This window comes from Scyliorhinus torazame, chromosome 4, assembly GCF_047496885.1.
Source record: "Scyliorhinus torazame isolate Kashiwa2021f chromosome 4, sScyTor2.1, whole genome shotgun sequence".
In the NCBI taxonomy this organism is placed as follows: Eukaryota; Metazoa; Chordata; class Chondrichthyes; order Carcharhiniformes; family Scyliorhinidae; genus Scyliorhinus; species Scyliorhinus torazame.
This window is the reverse complement of record NC_092710.1, coordinates 259,334,944-259,353,922: the sequence shown is the minus strand read 5'-3', so window position 1 is coordinate 259,353,922 and position 18,979 is coordinate 259,334,944. Positions and strand designations below refer to the sequence as shown.

At 44.9% G+C, this 18,979-nt stretch overlaps 1 protein-coding gene across 1 annotated transcript in view; it reads right to left on the bottom strand.

Annotated features, from left to right (window-relative positions):
• The window catches only part of LOC140410897 (mitogen-activated protein kinase kinase kinase 5-like), a 281,574-nt gene that overhangs the window by 71,008 nt on the left and 191,587 nt on the right, over positions 1–18,979 (bottom strand). Inside the window, 2 exon segments of the mRNA XM_072499669.1 lie at positions 1,117–1,222; positions 9,413–9,598. Coding sequence (XP_072355770.1) covers positions 1,117–1,222; positions 9,413–9,598 — 292 coding nt within the window.

The window sequence follows — 18,979 nt, the reverse complement described above, 5'->3', positions numbered from 1 at the left end:
TAGCCTTTTTTGATTGCATACAATAGGATGCAGCTTTGAGAAAAAAAGATGGACACTCAAGCATTTGAGAAATTAACGAAGTAAACAGTGAACTTGAGATGAAAACAAAATAGTAGGAAAGTAACAAGACTAACATGTATCTAGAGGAATAATGAGATGTGATTTGCCCAGTAACAAGATTAGCAGGCATCTAAGGACATTGAGGTGCGAATGGCCATATCAGAAATCTTGTTTGCCAGAGAGCAGTGGGGCTATGCAATGGATAACTTCTAAAAGTAATGAGAGATGTAGACAGCCGATTCCACAGGGCGGAATATCAAAGAGACTGAACAATAAAACTGCTATCACACTCATTGGGGAATCAGGGTAGTAACTGCTCGAACCCTCATTGGGGAATCAGGGTAGTCCTCCATCCAACAGTCAGACAGGCCAGTTCCATCTATGATCCAAACCAGGAAGGCCTGTTCCATCTAACATTTAGAGCCACGGCAGATTGCAGATATTCTTCTCTAAAAGATGCAGTTTTCTGCCTTCGCTGAAACAGGAAGAGACGTTTTTCTAGACTATGTCACCTAAGCGGTATTGTGTGTTAACTATTAGTTGGATTTCACCTATAGAGTTAGTAAAATTAGATATTGCTTGGGAAAAGAGGTGTCTCAGTGAGTTCAGGGAACTTGGGTATATTTTGGAAACAATAGGTAACTTCAGCTAAAATGGTGTGTTTAGTTATCAATATACTTGAATGCCACAGTGTATATTAGTCTTCTGACATATGTTTCTTTTCTTTTACTTCAATAAATATTCATTATTATTTGTTTACACAACGACTGGACAGATTACTCACTGGGTTGTAAATTGTTCCTCACATTATTCAAAACAAATATACACCACTAAGAACCTGTGTTTCACATTATCCTTCGGGGTTTTGAGATACTCTCACAGGTAACATCAGCGGAGTTCTTAACAACACAAAATAGCACTTAACAGATTCTTTGCTATACCATCTGGTACTAGTGGAATAATTAATTAGATTAATTCATAAGAGTACAATTACTGATGTATGAAACTGTGGAATTCTTAAGTAGCCAGACACCCGCTGGAACAACAATGACTCACCAGGTACAAGAATGGTAATAGCCGTCTGCACAGCCTTACGAATAATGTTATCCAAAGCAAACATCCAGTGAGGTTTAATATTGTGGGTTCTCAGGACTTTATTTACCTAGTGTCAAGAAGTAAAATATGAGCTTTTGTTAACATTTGCTCCAAATCTTTTATTGAGCCTATGCATCCAGGCAATAAAAAGATCAAATGCTTAGAAGACACACAGATTCTTCAGTGTATCTTGTGCACAGTACTTTTACATCACAATGTTAAATGCTGGTGTGAAGTTTCATGTAAAACAGTTCCATTTTAGTACTGAAATACAAAGAGAAAATGTAGAGCAACGGTAATCCTGTGCAAAGGAATAAATGTTTACGTTTTCAATGCAATACTTCACCAGAGCGGGATTTTCCAAAATTTATTCATTTTCCTTCAGATGCTAACTAACCTAATATGCGGCATGGTGGCACATTGGTTAGCACTGCTGCCTCACAATGCTGAAAACCCGGGTTCGATCCAGGTCACTGTCCATAAGGAGTTTGCACATTCTCCCAGTGTCTGCGTGAGTCTCACCCCCAGCCCAAAGATTTGCAGGGTAGGTAGGTGGATTGGCCACGCTAAATTGCCCCTTAATTGGAAAAGAAACCCCAACTCAATATGCAGTTCCAGTATTTTCTTCTTCTGGATTTTTCCTCATTTGATTTTTTATAAAACTATACAATATCACCGCAACTTTGTGACGATTAGAGTAAACAAGCACAGAATTACAGACAGAAGAAATGTAGCTCGACAAGAGCTCCAGTTTTTTTATCATAGAATTTACAGTGCAGAAGGAGGCCATTCAGCCCATCGAGTCTGCACCGGCTCTTCGAAAGAGCACCCTACCCAAGGTCAAACACCTCCACCCTATCCCCATAACCCAGTAACCCCACCCAACATTAAGGGCAATTTTGGACACTAAGGGCAATCTATCATGGCCAATCCACCTAACCTGCACATCTTTGGACTGTGGGAGGAAACCGGAGCACCGGGAGGAACACACGCACACATGGGGAGGATGTGCAGACTTCGCACAGACAGTGACCCAAGCAGAATCGAACCTGGGACCCTGGAGTTGTGAAGCAATTCTGCTATCCACAATGCTACCATGCTTATTGTGTTATTACACAACTATTTCCTCCAAAACAGTGAAGCTGACTGTGGCTGCAAGTATCTTGCAAAGGATCTAAAAATGGAATTGAATTATGCTAGTCACAATATAGTAGGCAAAGGTTAAACATATATCAGGTGTGGAATCTATTGGTAAGGTTCCAATAACGGAAGCTTTCTGAGGATTTGTATTGATTGAAATCTATCAAAGTGAAGAGAAACTCCTAATGGTTCGCACAACAGATGTTGTGTCCATTTACTTTTTAAATTAAGAAATTAACTTCAAAATAGGCATGAAAGTGTAAAACATTACATCTGCAAATATACTTACCAAGCTGAGAACACATGAGAGCACTTAATTCTATCATGCACAAACAACTTACCTTTGGTGTTTTGACACAGAATGTGCGACCAAACAGATCTGACATGCATTTAGGCGAGTTAGATTAATGAAGATGTTAGAATAAATGTGTTCACGAGGCTGTGCTGCCAATTGCCACCTTTCTTAATCTTCGAATGCAGTTTTACCTCAACACTGGAAGCTCACGGTCTCAAATCTCTATTTGACTGTGTGCAAGCTTATAGCTTTGCTTATGTTTGTGTTCAGCTTACATGTTATATGGAACAGAGTGCCTAAAGAATAAGCTGCATATACCTTTCATGGAATTTCTCCAGTTCATTAGGAAAGTGAACATAGAACATAGAAAATACAGCACAGAACAGGCCCTTCGGCCCATGTTGTTGTGCCGAACCTTTGTCCTAGATTAATCATAGATTATCATTGAATTCACAGTGCAGAAGGAGGCCATTCGGCCCTTTGAGTCTGCACCAGCTCTTGGAAAGAGCACCCTACCCAAACTCAACACCTCCACCCAACACCAAGGGCAATTTGGACATTAAGGGCAATTTATCATTGGCCAATTCACCTAACCCGCACATCTTTGGACCGTGGGAGGAAACCGGAGCACCCGGAGGAAACCCACGCAGACACGGGGAGGACGTGCAGACTCCACACAGACAATGACCCAAGCCGGAATCGAACCTGGGACCATGGATCTGTGAAGCAATTGTGCTATCCACAATGCTACCGTGCTGCCCTTAAGAACAAATAAATCTACACTATATCATTTTCCCGTAATCCATGTAGCTATCCAACAGCTGCTTGAAGGTCCCTAATGTTTCCGACTCAACTACTTCCACAGGCAGTGCATTCCATGCCCCCACTACTCTCTGGGTAAAGAACCTACCTCTGATATCCCTCCTATATCTTCCACCTTTCACCTTAAATTTATGTCCCCTTGTAATGGTTTGTTCCACCCGGGGAAAAAGTCTCTGACTGTCTACTCTATCTATTCCCCTGATCATCTTATAAACCTCTATCAAGTCGCCCCTCATCCTTCTCCGTTCTAATGAGAAAAGGCCTAGCACCCTCAACCTTTCCTCGTAAGACCTTCTCTCCATTCCAGGCAACATCCTGGTAAATCTTCTTTGCACCTTTTCCAGAGCTTCCACATCCTTCCTAAAATGAGGCGACCAGAACTGTACACAGTACTCCAAATGTGGCCTTACCAAAGTTTTGTACAGCTGCATCATCACATCACGGCTCTTAAATTCAATCCCTCTGTTAATGAACGCGAGCACACCATAGGCCTTCTTCACAGCTCTATCCACTTGAGTGGCAACTTTCAAAGATGTATGAACATAGACCCCAAGGTCTCTCTGCTCCTCCACAATGCCAAGAACTCTACCGTTAACCCTGTATTCCGCATTCATATTTGTCCTTCCAAAATGGACAACCTCACACTTTTCAGGGTTAAACTCCATCTGCCACTTCTCAACCCAGCTCTGCATCCTATCTATGTCTCTTTGCAGCCGACAACAGCCCTCCTTACTATCCACAACTCCACCAATCTTCGTATCGTCTGCAAATTTACTGACCCACCCTTCAACTCCCTCATCCAAGTCATTAATGAAAATCACAAACAGCAGAGGACCCAGAACTGATCCCTGCGGTACACCACTGGTAACTGGGATCCAGGCTGAATATTTGCCATCCACCACCGCTCTCTGACTTCTATCGGTTAGCCAGTTCGTTATCCAACTGGCCAGATTTCCCACTATCCCATGCCTCCTTACTTTGTGCAGAAGCCTACCATGGGGAACCTTATCAAATGCCTTACTAAAATCCATGTACACTACATCCACTGCTTTACCGTCATCCACATGCTTGGTCACCTCCTCAAAGAATTCAATAAGATTTGTAAGGCAAGACCTACCCCTCACAAATCCGTGCTGACTATCCCTAATCAAGCAGTGTCTTTCCAGATGCTCAGAAATCCTATCCTTCAGTACCCTTTCCATTACTTTGCCTACCACGAAAGTAAGACTAACTGGCCTGTAATTCCCAGGGTTATCCCTAGTTCCTTTTTTGAACAGGGGCACGACATTCGCCACTCTCCAATCCCCTGGTACCACCCCTGTTGACAGTGAGGACGAAAAGATAATTGCCAACGGCTCTGCAATTTCATCTCTTGCTTCCCATAGAATCCTTGGATATATCCCGTCAGGCCCGGGGGACTTGTCTATCCTCAAGTTTTTCAAAATGCCCAACACATCTTCCTTCCTAACAAGTATTTCCTCGAGCTTACCAATCTGTTTCACACTGTCCTCTCCAACAATATCGCCCCTCTCATTTGTAAATACAGAAGAAAGGTACTCATTCAAGACCTCTCCTATCACTTCAGACTCAATACACAATCTCCCGCTACTGTCCTTGATCGGACCTACCCTCACTCTAGTCATTCTCACATTTCTCACATATGTGTAAAAGGCCTTGGGGTTTTCCTTGATCCTACCCGCCAAAGATTGTTCATGCCCTCTCTTAGCTCTCCTAATCCCTTTCTTCAGTTCCCTCCTGGCTATCTTGTATCCCTCCAATGCCCTGTCTGAACCTTGTTTCCTCAGCCTTACATAAGTCACCTTTTTTCTCTTAACAAGACATTCAACCTCTCTTGTCAACCATGGTTCCCTCACTCGACCATCTCTTCCCTGCCTGACAGGGACATACATATCAAGGACACGTAGCACCTGTTCCTTGAACAAGTTCCACATTTCACTTGTGTCCTTCCCTGACAGCCTATGTTCCCAACTTATGCACTTCAATTCTTGTCTGACAACATCGTATTTACCCTTCCCCCAATTGTAAACCTTGCCCTGTTGCACGTACCTATCCCTCTCCATTACTAAAGTGAAAGTCACAGAATTGTGGTCACTATCTCCAAAATGCTCCCCCACTAACAAATCTATCACTTGCCCTGGTTCATTACCCAGTACTAAATCCAATATTGCCCCTCCTCTGGTCGGACAATCTACATACTGTGTTAGAAAAGCTTCCTGGACACACTGCACAAACACCACCCCATCCAAACTATTTGATCTAAAGAGTTTCCACTCAATATTTTTTGAAGTTCCCCAAAAAACCTGAGCTTGCTGAAATGTGATATTTGGAAAAAGGAAAAAGCCATTAAGCTCAACAAGGTCATCTGCTTTTCATGAATCAATCGTCATTCATGCTGTCAAATATTTAAAAGACAATGTCCCAATAGTAATTTTCCTGAGTCTGGACAATGGCTAATTCATTTCTATGCGATGATTAAATGAAGAAAACCTTTATTTTTGAATATCGATGGCTTCTTGAAATGAGTTCAACGTCACATTAAACCTATTTCATGGAATGTGACTTTGACATACATGCACATAAATACACGCACACATCAACACAAAATGTTCATTTGATATTATACATCGGCAAAGTTTGGGAATTAGTCTTATTTGCCCCTCTTCAGATCCTTGCCCAATCCTCCCCCGATGCCCCTATAAAAGGAGCTGAAATGCAGATGATTGCTGATTGGAATCATGTTCCAAATAGAAATAAACCCAGGACTCCGTGTTGCAACTCCCTCTTACCACATTCTATGTATCATGAAGTATTGAGAAAGTGCGACAGGTTAATAGGCTCCGCTATATCCCTTCACAATGCACTGATAACTGTGTAAGAATGAAGCATGGTGGGGCGAGGGGGTGGGATTTGGGGTGAATCTACTTTTACAGACAAATGGAACGTGCTCAGCAAGCAAGGAAACAAAAATCTCTGACTTTCAATCTAGCTACTAGCGACAGTGTCCAGATTAATCTTCCATTCAGGAAGATTCTTGCATAATGTTACCCTGAACCTGTTGGGCTGTTTTTCTGACCAATGGGATTCATGCTGGATTGGTAGCAACAAACCCAGTGAGCAATAATTCAGACTCATTTAGTTTTTCGCACACATCATCCTGGGCCTCTGATCAAGAGTGACCCATATGGAGCAGTTGTGTCAACCCATGTTCACCAACAACTGAGAGAGCCCAGACTATGAAAGGTTTAGAGGGAGCGGAATTCTTAAAATGCGTCCAGGAGAACTTTTTACGCCAGTACGTAGGAGGTCCTACAAGAGAGAGAGAGCGAGAGGGTGGTCCTGGACTTCATTTTAGGTAACAAAGCCAGGCAAGTGGTTGAAGTACCAGTGGGGAGCATTTTGCTGACAACGATCATAACTCCGTTAGTTTTAAGATTGTTATGAACAAGGATGGGCCTGAAGTCAAAGTTCTAAACTGGGGGAAAGCCGATTTTAAGAAGAGCAGATACGATTTGGCCAGAGTGACCTGGGAGCAGACACTTTTAGGTAAATCTGTGACAGAACAGTGGGATGCATTCAAGAAAAGGGAGAGTGCAGGGCCAACATATTCCAATAAAGAAAAAGGGTGAGACCAATAAATCTGGAGATCCCGGGATATATAGCATTGGATAAAGAGAAAAAGGGAGGCTCATGGCAGATATTGAGGAATTAAAACAGCAGAATCTTGAGTGGAGTATAGAATGTTCAGTAAGGAACTTAAAAATGAAATCAGGAGAATAGAAAGGGGACATGAAAGGATACTGGCAGATAAAATGAAGGAAAATTCCAAGTTGTTTTACAAGTACATTACGGGTAATAATATCAATTCCTTTCTGGCTACAGGCGACGTGCCGAAGGACTGGCGGATAGCCCATTGTTCAAGAAGGGTGGAAGGGATAAACTAGGCAAAAGTAGGGCCCATGAAGGACTAAAGTGGTAATGTGTGTGTGGAGTTGGAAGACGTAGGTAGGATTCTCAATGAATACTTTGTGTCTGTGCTCACCAGCGAGAGGGATGCACTTAGTCAGGACAAACAAGGCAGGGGAATACAAAATGAGCAGCAGGGCCCAGGAAAGCACTGAGGAACCTTGGTGTGCATGGTCCCTTAAGGTAGCAGAGCAAGTGGATACAACGGCTAAGAAGGCATATGGTACACTTGCCTTTATTAGCTGAGGCATCGGGTTTAAGAGCAGGGAGGTTGCTGAAACTGTATAAAACGTTGGTTAGGCCACAACTAGAGTATTACATAGAACATAGAACTGTACAGCACAGTACAGGCCCTTCGGCCCACGATGTTGTGACGAACTAGTCTGAAACTAAGATCAAATCAACCTCCTCCCAATCATTCTAGTGCACTCCTTATGCCTATCCAATAACCGCTTGCAAGTTCCTAAAGTGTCCGACTCCATTACCATAGCTGGGAGTGCGTTCCACGCCCCAACCACTCTCTGAGTAAAGAACCTACCTCTGACATCCCTCCTATATCTTCCACCATGAACCTTATAGTTATGCCCCTTTGTAACAGCTACATCCACCCGAGGAAAAAGTCGCTGAACGTCCACTCTATCTAGCCCTCTCATCATCTTATACACCTCAATTAAGTCACCTCTCATCCTCCTTCGCGCCAATGAGAAAAGCCCTAGCTCCCTCAACCTTTCCTCACAAGACCTATCCTGCAAACCAGGCAGCATGCTGGTAAATCTCCTTTGCACCCCGTTCCAATGCTTCCACATCCTTCCTATAATGAGGTGACCAGAACTGCACACAATACTGCAAATGTGGTCTAACTAAGGTCTTATACAGTTGCAGCTTAACCTCACGGCTCTTAAACTCAATCCCCCTGTTAAAAATGCTCACACACTATAGGCTTTCTTCACGGCTCTATCCACTTGGGTGGCAACTTTCAGAGATCTATAGACATGAACTCAGAGATCTCTCTGCTCCTCCACATTCTTCAGAACCCTGCCGTTAACCCTGTAATCTGCATTCAAATTTGTCCCACCAAAATGAATCACCTCACACTTATAAGGGTTATTTGTGGGCAGCACGGTAGCATGGTGGTTAGCGCAATTGCTTCACAGCTCCAGGGTCCCAGGTTCGATTCCGGCTTGGGTCACTGTCTGTGCGGAGTTTGCACGTTCTCCACGTGTGTGCGTGGGTTTCCTCCGGGTTCTCCGGTTTCCTCCCACAGTCCAAAGATGTGCGGGTTAGGTGGATTGGCCATGCTAAATTGCCCATAGTGTCCAAAATTGCCCGTAGGGTGGGGTTACTGGGTTATGGGGATAGGGTGGAGGTTTGGACCTTCGGTAGGGTGCTCTTTCCAAGAGCCGGTGCAGACTCGATGGGCCGAATGGCCTCCTTCTGCACTGTAAATTCTATGTCTATGTGTGCAGTTCTGGAATCCACATTGTAGGAGGGATGTGTTAGCACTGGAAAGGGTGCAGAGGAGATTTACCAGGATGCTGTCTGGGCTGGAGAGTTGTAGTTATGAAGAGAGATTGGATAGACAGGGGTTGTTTTCCTTGGAGCAGAGGAGACTGAGGGGGGACATGATTGAGATTTATAAAATTATGGAGGGGCAGATATAGAGTAGACAGGAACAAAGTTTTCCCCTTGGTGGAGGGACCGGGGGCATAGATTTAAGGTAACTGGTAGATGGTTTAGAGGAATTGTGAGGACAAACATTTTCACCTAGAGGGTGGTGGGAGTCTGGATCTCACTGCCTGAAAGGGTGGTGGAGGCGGAGACCCTCATAACAAATAAAAAGTATTTAGGTGTGCACTAGTAATGCCAAGACAAAGAAGGATATGAGCCAAGTGCTGAAAAATGGGATCAGAATAGTTGGTTGTTTTCTGCAGACCTCTATGACTAATTTCATACAGGACCCTCACAGCTAGTAGACAAGGAAGGTTTTCAGATCAAAATAAATAAATTAGAACTTACAGCTTCTTGGAAGCCAAAGAGCACCATCTGAATCTGGTTAATGGCGTGATTGTCAAAATCCAACTCCAGCTTCAGCCGAGAAAGGGTGGCTGAGATGATTTTGCGATCAGGTAATCTCACAAAATCCCGCAAACTAATAATAAGTGTAGTGATGTGCTCAGATTTCAGCTTTGGTTCTTCGGAACCCTGTAAATTAAGAAAACAGATAGAAGATAATTCTTAGCTTCCAAAAACTTGGCAAGTTATACATGTCCAGGAGCAGATTTTCCTTTCCCACTGCCTCCGTGTACTGGATCATCTGGGTGCAGTGTGGAAAGGAAAACGGTTGGGGAATATCACGTGCCAATTTTACATCAATTAATGAAACTCAGGCAGACTAAATAACAGCCACACAACCCTCCTGGGGCAGGTTTCCTCTGCACTTGGCGTCTGGGCAATCTCAACGGACTCAGGAAGAAATCTGTTCCATGTACCCTACAACCCAAAGAAGTAACACCATTTTGTTTTGCTAAACAAGTGTTACATTAGGTCACTGTGCAGAGTCTGCAGGTCCTTCCTGTGTCTGCATGGGTTTCCTCCGGGTGCTCCGGTTTCCTCCCACATGTCCTGAAAGAAGTGCTTGTTAGGTGAATTGGATATTCTGAATTCTCTCTCTGTGTACCCGAACAGATGCCGGAGTGTGGCGACTAGAGGATTTTCACAGTGACTTCATTGCAATGTTAATGTAAGCCTACTTGTGACACTAATAAAGATTATTATAATTATCTGGATGGCTTCAAGCCGATGGACCTGACAGCCATAATTCGGAACTAAGGGAATCCTTTGTGGCAGGTCTGTGCTATTCCAGAATGTTGTTCATGATTGACCAACCTGCCTATCTCACTAACTGAATGGGAAGCTTAGTCCAGTCACAAAAGGTTTTGAGACCAGTGGTCCTGACTGGTCTCATACTTGGAAATGTACAAGCTTTGACTTGGGGGAAAAAATAAACCAGACTTAAATTCTCTGGACTTGGGAAGACGGGAGTGCTGGGGAACAAGTGCGCACTCCATGTGAGGTCAACAGAATATTTACCTGTTGATTTTTCAGCAGTTTAGTTTCAAGATTCACAAACATGGTGTTCTGTTTACATGTACATAAGAAACTTGAGTAATACCCAAACAAGTTATGCAGGGTTGATGAAATTTGAGAGTGAAAGAAAGTCTTGCATTTCTAAAGCGCCTTTCATGACTGCAGGACAATCTAAAGCACTTCACAGCCAATTAAGTACTTTTGAAGTTCAACTATTGTTGCAACGTAGAAAATGCGGCAACTAATTTGTTCACAAACAGCAATGTTATAATTTTTAAAATATTTTTATTGAACATTTTCAGTTATAACCAACATGACATCAACATCAAACAGCCCAGAAAATGAATATTACATAGAACAATGTTGCAAAAAATTGAAAACACATAACCGATCATATAAATCCCATCTAAAGAAAGACAAAAATAACTTACGCGCATTAATGGTGACTAACTCTTTAAAGTAGGAAAGAATGGATGCCACCTCAGGTAGAACTCCTCCACCGATCCTCTAACGATGTACTTGATCTTTTCCAGATATAAAAATTCCATGAGGTCACTTAACCAGACCAAGACACTGGGCGGAGCAAAAGATCTCCATCTCAGCAGAACTCGCCACTATCATGAGGCAAAGGCGACAACATCGGCCTTCACCCCGATCTGCAGCCTCAGCAAGTCAGACGTCCCAAAAATGGCCACCAATGGACAGGGCTTCAGGTCAATGTTAAGAATCGTTGACATGATGCTAAAGAAGGAGACCCAAAAAGCTTACCATCCTGGGACACGGCCAGACATCTGGATGTGGTCAGCAAGCCCATGAGAGCATCGCTCCCAACTGTCCGTCGCTCATGAAGAACCCACTCATCCTAATCTGGTGAGCCCCATGTACCATCTTGAGCTGAATCAGACAGAGCCGTGCCCAGGAGGAAGCGGAGTTCACCTTACACAGGGCCTCACACCACACCTAGTCATCCAAAATAGGTACCAGCGCCCCCTCCGCTCTCATTTGATCCAGTGAGGCAGCGCTCATTTGCATGATTTGGCTATATTTGAAATGCCACTCCCAAGGGAGGGTTGCGTTGCTAAGGGAAATGTAGGACAAGCCTGCTGGACAAAATTGCAAAACTGGAATTAGTGGAACAAGTATGCCCCCCTGATGGTTGAAACTTCGGCGAAAGCTCCTCCAAACTGGCAAACCACCCCTCCACAAACAGATCTCCAAAATACTCAATGCCCTTTCCTTCCCACGACTTAATTCTTGCATCCAAATCCAACGGCACAAACAAATGGTTGCAGCAGATAGGGGTCAACAATGACATAGTGCTCAGCTTGTAATGCTGCCTAAACCTAAACTTAAAGGGTTTGAGGAATATCTTGCTGGAGAGAATGGGAGCGAAGCCGTTACCAAAGCCCTTAAAACACGCACTCCTATACAAACTCACCTCCACCTGCCCCCATATGGAATTTGACTCCCCCAGCACCTTCTCAATATTGGTTGCCCAATAATAAGCAAGCAAATTGGGTAACGCCAGGCCCACTGATTGACGGTCCCTTTGAAGGAATACCCTACGTATTCTTGGTGGCTTACCCGTCCAAATAAAAGAGGTGATGAACTTGTTAACCTGTGCAAAGAAAGACTTGGCAAGGAAAACAGGAAGATATTGGAGCAGAAATAAAATCTTTGGGGGAATGCTCATCTTAACAGTCTGGACTCTGTCCGCCAAGGACATCAGAAGGTTATCCCATTTCTGAAAATCGGACCTCACCCTACTCACCAAACTTTTATAGTTTAATCTATGAACCATGGGCCAATCTTGGGTCACCCAGTGCCCAGGAGCAACCTCCGGCAAGACGAAAAGGCAATACCCCCAGATTAGCTCCTCTCCTGGGAGATTAACCGGAAAATATTCACTCTTCTCAAAGTTTAATTTATACCCAGAAAAGGAGCCAAAGCTTCTCAATAGCTTCATTATTTCGTCCATAGAGGAGGCTGGATCCATAACAGATCATCAGCATATAGGGAAACACTATGCTCCCTCCATTCCCCACACCTTATTGCTTTCCATTCTCCTGAAGACCTCAGCGCTATAGCCAAAGGCGCTATCGCTAGCGCAAACAGGAACTGCGACAAAGGGCACCCCTGCCATGTACCCCTACTCATTAGGAATATCCTGAACCCATCACATTAGTGCGTACACTGGCCGTAGGGACGCTACAATAGTCAAACCAGCACAAAATTAACATCTGCACAAATCCAAATCTCCAAAGTATCTCAAAAAGGTACTCCCATTTCACTATGTTGAACGCTTCCTCAGCATCCATAGATATAACAATCTCTGGACAAGATTCAGCACACGTTGTATATTAGCAGACAACTGCCCCCCCCTTAACAAAGCCAGTCTTGTCTTTTGTAATTACGTCTGGAACACTTCCAATCGCAGTGCCAGCACCTAGGCCAGTAGTTTGGCATGCACGTCCAAAAGAGAGCTGGGCCTATATGATCCACATTCTGTGGGGTCCTCATCCTTTTTCGAGATGATGGAGATAGAGGTCTGCAAAAGTATGTTGAGCAATGAAACCCGAGCCAAGGGATCATGGAACATATTTACTATCAATGGCACAAACAGGCCTGCAAACTTGTTAGGAAAATAACGGGAAACCTATCCGGGCCAGGGGGCTTACCTGTTTGCATCAGCCCAATGCTCTTCAGTACATCCTCAAGGCTCAACAGGGTCTCCAACACTTCCTTCCCCAGCCTCCCCCCACCCCCCCTCCATCGCCACCACTGGAAAGGACAACCACTCCCCTTTAAAAACCTCAAATGCTGCATTGACTTCCCTCGGGAAGGAAACAAAGCTGCCGCCGGTGTCACTAATCTGTACGGTTTCCCGGGAAGCTGCCTGGTGAGCCAAAAGACGGCCTGCCTTCTCACCATACTCAAACCACTCCCCCCTCAAGTGCCGCAGCTGGCACACCTACTTCCCTGTGGACGCCAGATCAAACTGCAATTCAAGCTCTTCCTACTTACCAGCAAATCTGGAGTAAGTCCTCTGAATATCGGTGATCCATCTCCAAAATTGCACCCACCATTCGCTGCCATTCCACTCTCATAGTCCTGTCCAAATGCGCTTTATAGATTATCTCCCCTCTTACAACTGGCTTAAGGATGTCCACAGTGGGGAGGGAGAGACTGAGTCGTTCCTGTTCAAGCTAATATATTCCTCAATGATTGCAGACACGCGCTCACAAAACCCCTTCTCTGCTAGTAACCTCCACGGCGAGCGCTGAATGGGATCCATCTCCAGCAGCAGCTCAACAAAATGTGGAGCATGATCAGAGATGACTATTGCTGAATATTCAGCTCTTTAAACCCATGGGAGCAGGGACCTACCCAGTAGAAAGTCAATCCTGGAATAGACCGTATGCACATGGAAAAAGAACAAAAACTCCTTATAGCGTGGGTACAGAAATTTCCACCCACCCACAATCTGGTCTGATCTCTTATCCACAAGTGGGTCTCCTGCAAAAACACCACATCAGCATTTAGACTTCTTAGGTGAGCAAAAAACTCTTGACCTCCTCCCTGGGCCACCCAACCCTCTTACTTTACAGGTGACCAACCAAATTTGGGATCTCCTACCACCCTCCTCACCCCCAAATCACAGAATCAGCCATTTACCATCAGGGACTAAGTAAAAATTCAAAAGGTTCAGCCAAAGGCCCTCCCAAGATGGCCACCAATCCCATCATCACCCTGAGTAAAACAAAGGAAGTTCTACTGTCACCTCCCCCATTCCCACTCAAATGCACAAACTGAAACCAAATCCAAGTTACAAAACCCCTCCCCTCAGCCTCAAACCAGACGCTAAACCCGCCAAAACCTGACCAACCCGGTTTAATGGCTGCAGCTCCTCCCCCATCTCACTCGCATTCGCTAACAATGACATTGCCCAACTCGTGGATATAACATCGCTCTTAGTACAGTCCCCATCAAAAAACTCTCCCACTAACCCCATGCGCATAATACAGTCCCCATCAAAAAACAACCCCACCAACAGAAAAACGCATTTTATTGACAAATAGCAATATATACAGGACATCCCAACTCATACATTAAAGATCTCATACAACACATTCAACTGGACCCAAGTCAATGCTTTTTAACGAAGGAGTCTGCTTCCTCAGGTGCCTTATAGTAGTCCTTCGACTCATTGTGGCCTGCAACCTTGCCGGGCACACCCCCCTAACTAAAATCCTTTCTTATACAGAACGGCCTTAACCTTATTAAAGGCTTCCTCGCCAGCTCAGTCTCCAAGTCTGGTAAATCCTCACAAGGCTTTCTTCCCACATCAAATCACTGTGCTCTTTGGCCCACTTCAGGATCCTCTCCTTCTCCCTAAAGCTGTGAAATCGAATAATGATCACTTGAGATCGTTCATTCGGCCAAGGCGCCTGCCGAAGTGTCCTATGGGCCTGTCCAGCTCTGGAGGGGATGCAAGACCACCCTCACCCATCTCTTCCCAAACATCTGCAGGATATTCCGTGGGATTCAGGCCCTCTACCCCCTCCGGTAACTCCATGATTCTGAGGTTCTGCCTTCTTGACCGATTTTCGAGATCATCAACTTAGCCTTTGATCTCTTATTTTCATCGGCAACCAACGCCATTGAGACTTCCAACAACGCAAGCTGCTCACCTTGCCTCATCAATGCCTTCTCCCCACCCTCGAGCAGCTTGCCATGCTTCATTACTGCCTCGACAGTCTTGACCCCATACGGGGTCCAGTGCTTCCTCAATCGTTTTTTGTAGACTCTCTGACAAGCAATGGAAGTTGGTGTCGAAGTGTTCGTCAAACTCCTTTGTGAGCACACCCGAGAGTATGTCCGTGTTATCGGCGGCTGTCGTTGACAATGCTGCTGCCGCTATTTTCTCTGCTGACGAACCGCACGTGGCCTCAGAGTCCGCCGAAGAACTACCTTCTGTGGGTTTTTTGTTTCCTTACGTGTTCGGTGCGGGAACCCTGCATTACAAATCCAGATCGCTTTCCTGCAAAAAACGTGGATCCTGGTCGGAGCTACCGAGGGAGCGACCTCCCCTCACATGCCGCCACCGGATGTCCTCAGCAACATTGTAATGATCAGGTAATCTGAATTTGCGATATTGATAAACATGAACCAGGGCACTGGGGATAATTCCCCCTTGCTCTTCGTCAAAGTAGTTTCATGGGATCTTTTTTACATTCACGTGAAAGCGCAATTGAGGCCTCCGTTTTCAATATCTCTTGAAATAAGGCAGCACCTCTGATAATACAGAACTCCCCGGTACAGCACTGAAATGTCAACCTGAAGTGGGACTTGAATCCATAACCTTGTAACTCCAAGGTGAGAGTGCTATCAATCGAGCCACAGCTGATATTTATTACTACGGGTAAAAAGAAATGCAAGCATGTTCGCAATATATTTTACTGCAGCAGACTTGCAAAGCACCCTTCTGGGTCATGTGGCCAAGTATGTGCAATTGTACCCTGTTGAGGAATTGGATGATGGAGATTATGACGTGGCATCTCGGTTATGTTCTCTACTTCCACCCATTGCAACATTAGCACAGGTTGGGTTCTTTGTTTTAAAATAATATTCTATTGAGATATTTGAAAATTTTTATAACCCCCCCCCCCCCCCCCCCACCCCACCCCCCCCCACCCCACCCCCCCTTGGAATACTGCATCTGCTGACATTTTAATTTTCCCCGAGAAAGTCGACAAACGGCTGCCACCTCCGGGTGAACCCTAACGTTGAGCCTCTGAAGGCGAACTTTGTTTTCTCGAGACTGAGAAACCCAGTCATGTCACTAACCCAGGTCTCTATACTCGGGGGCTTCGAGTCCCTCCACATTTAACGATCCGTCTCCGGGCTACCAGGGAGGCAAAGAAGACGTAGGCCTCTTTCGCCCCCTGAACTCCTGGCTCTTCTGACACTCCAAAGATCGCTACCTCCGGACTCGGCACCACCCGTGTTTTTAGCACCGTGGACATTGCCTTAGCAAAACCCTGCCAAAACCCTCTGAGCTTCGGGCATGCCCAAAACATGTGGACATGATTTGCTGGGCCTCCCGTGCACTTCGCACACCTATCCTCAGCCCCGAAAAACGTGCTCATCCTCGCCACTGTCATGTGTGCCCGGTGGACTACCTTAAATTTTATCAGGCTAAGCCTGGCGCACGATGAGGAGGTAATAACCCTGCCGAGGGCATCCGCCCATAGACCCGCCTCTATCTCTCATCCTAGCTCGTCCTCCCACTTGCCCTTAAGCTCCTCCACTGGGGTTTACTCCGAAAGCTCCTGGTAAATATCCGATACCTTCCCCTCTCCCACCCAGGTACTGGAGACTACTCTATCCTGTATCCCCTGTGGCAGCAGCAGCGGAAAGGCCGGCACCTGTTTTCTCAGGAAGTCTCGCACCTGCAAATACCTAAACCCGTTCCCTGCTGGTAATTTATATTTATCCTCCAAAGCCTTCAAGCTGGGAAAGCTCCCATCTATAAATAGATCCCCCACCCTTCTAATTCCTGCCCTCTGGGTTGGGTTCTTAAAAAAATTTTTAGAGTAACCAATTCATTTTTTCCAATTAAGGGGCAATTTAGCATGGTCTGCACATCTTTGGGTTGTGGGGGCGAAACCCACACAAACACGGGATGAATGTGCAAACTCCACACGGACAGCGATCCAAAGCCGAGATCGAACCTGGGACTTTGGCGCCATGAGGCAGCAGTGTTCACCACTGCACCAACATGCTGCCCGAGGGGTGGGGGTGCGGGGGGGTTCTTTTTTTTTTTTTTTTAAATAAAAATTTAGAATGCCCAATTCAGTTTTACAATTAAGCTGCATTTAGCGTTACCAATCCACCTCCCTGCACATCTTTTGGGTTGTGGGGGTGAAACCCACGCAAACGTGGGGAGAATGTGCAAACTCCACAGGGACAGTGACCCAGAGCCGGGATTGAACCTGAGGCCTTGGTGCCGTGAGGCAGCAGTGATAACCACTGTGCCACCCTGCTGCCCTACAGGTTGGGTTCTTAATGATGCCAAGGTTAATTAATCTGTACTTGAGCCCAATTCCGGCATTTTGAGATAAAGTATTCGAAACACCTTGAAAAAGGGTTGGTTTAGCACACTGGGCTAAATAGCTGGCTTTTAAAACAGACCAACGCAGGCCAGCAGCATGATTCAATTCCCGTGCCAGCCTACCCTAACAGGCGCCGGAATGTGGTGAACTAGGGCCTTTTCACAGCAACTTCATTTGAAGCCTACTTGTGACAATAAGCGATTTTCATTTTTCAAAGGGGATAACGAAGTACCTGAATAGATATGTTATCACAGAAAAACACAGCCACAGAATCACAGAATCTGTTATACCAAGAGTGAATTAGTCCAACAGATTTACTGAAATTCTTCAACAAAGAATTGCTGACACAGAAATTTTTCAGAAGCGAAATATCTTTCCAAAGCAATTTGGGAATAGGCCTCCAGGTGGCAGATTTTCTTTAACATAGATAAATGTGAGTGATCACCTGCATGTGAGTGGAGCTTTACAGTGCTGAGTGGGAAAGAAACCTAGCTGAGAGAATACATGAATCCATTGAGGTTCATGATCATTAAAGTAGAGCAAGAACTAGGAGAGTATTATCATTATCTTGGATAAGATCTTGGTTCTGGGTTCTAGCAGGTACTTCCCCAGATTTGATTTGACCGTCTCACTTTGTGGCATCAGAGGCATCTGGAAAAGGTTTAGAGAACAGCCACTAGCTGGAAGCTTGCCTAAAAGGCCATTAATTAACTATGATTGGCTTACTTAGGAAGCTGGTGCTTCTTAAATTTAGAAAATATAGACAAGGACATTTGATTAAAGTTTTTAAAATAATGAAGGATTAGATTCTTCCCCTTAAAAATGGAATGAGGTGAGTGGGGGAGGATTGGAAAAAGGTTGGGGGTGGTGGTAGTAGGGTGGTCATCCCAACAGGCGCCGGAGTGTGGCGACTAGGGGATTTTCACAGTAACTTCATTGCAGTGTTAACGTAAGCCTACTTGTGACAATAATAAAGATCGTTATAAATATTGAGGCTGTATGGGTAAAGGCCCTTAATTGGCCTTAATAGCGATATGGATGACCTTCTGGACCGACGCCCTTTTCACCCTACTGTAAAATTGCATCTGGGTCAGAGAGAGCGAGCAAGATTCCAGAGGAAAACCCATTCATGTAGTTTTTTGTTCCCCCTCCCACCGCCTCGGAAGAAGCATCATGGTCACAAATGATGCGATAAAATTACTAATTTTTTTTTTTACAGGAGAGCAGAGGTCCATTAGATTCAGTTCAATGTATTCCATATTGAGAACAGAAAAAGTGAAGCATGGGAGCCTGTAAGTGAGTGAGATCCACTGCATTATCCTGCCTAATGCCCCTCTCTGTTAACATCTATCAATTATATGCACATGACAAGCATGTGGAA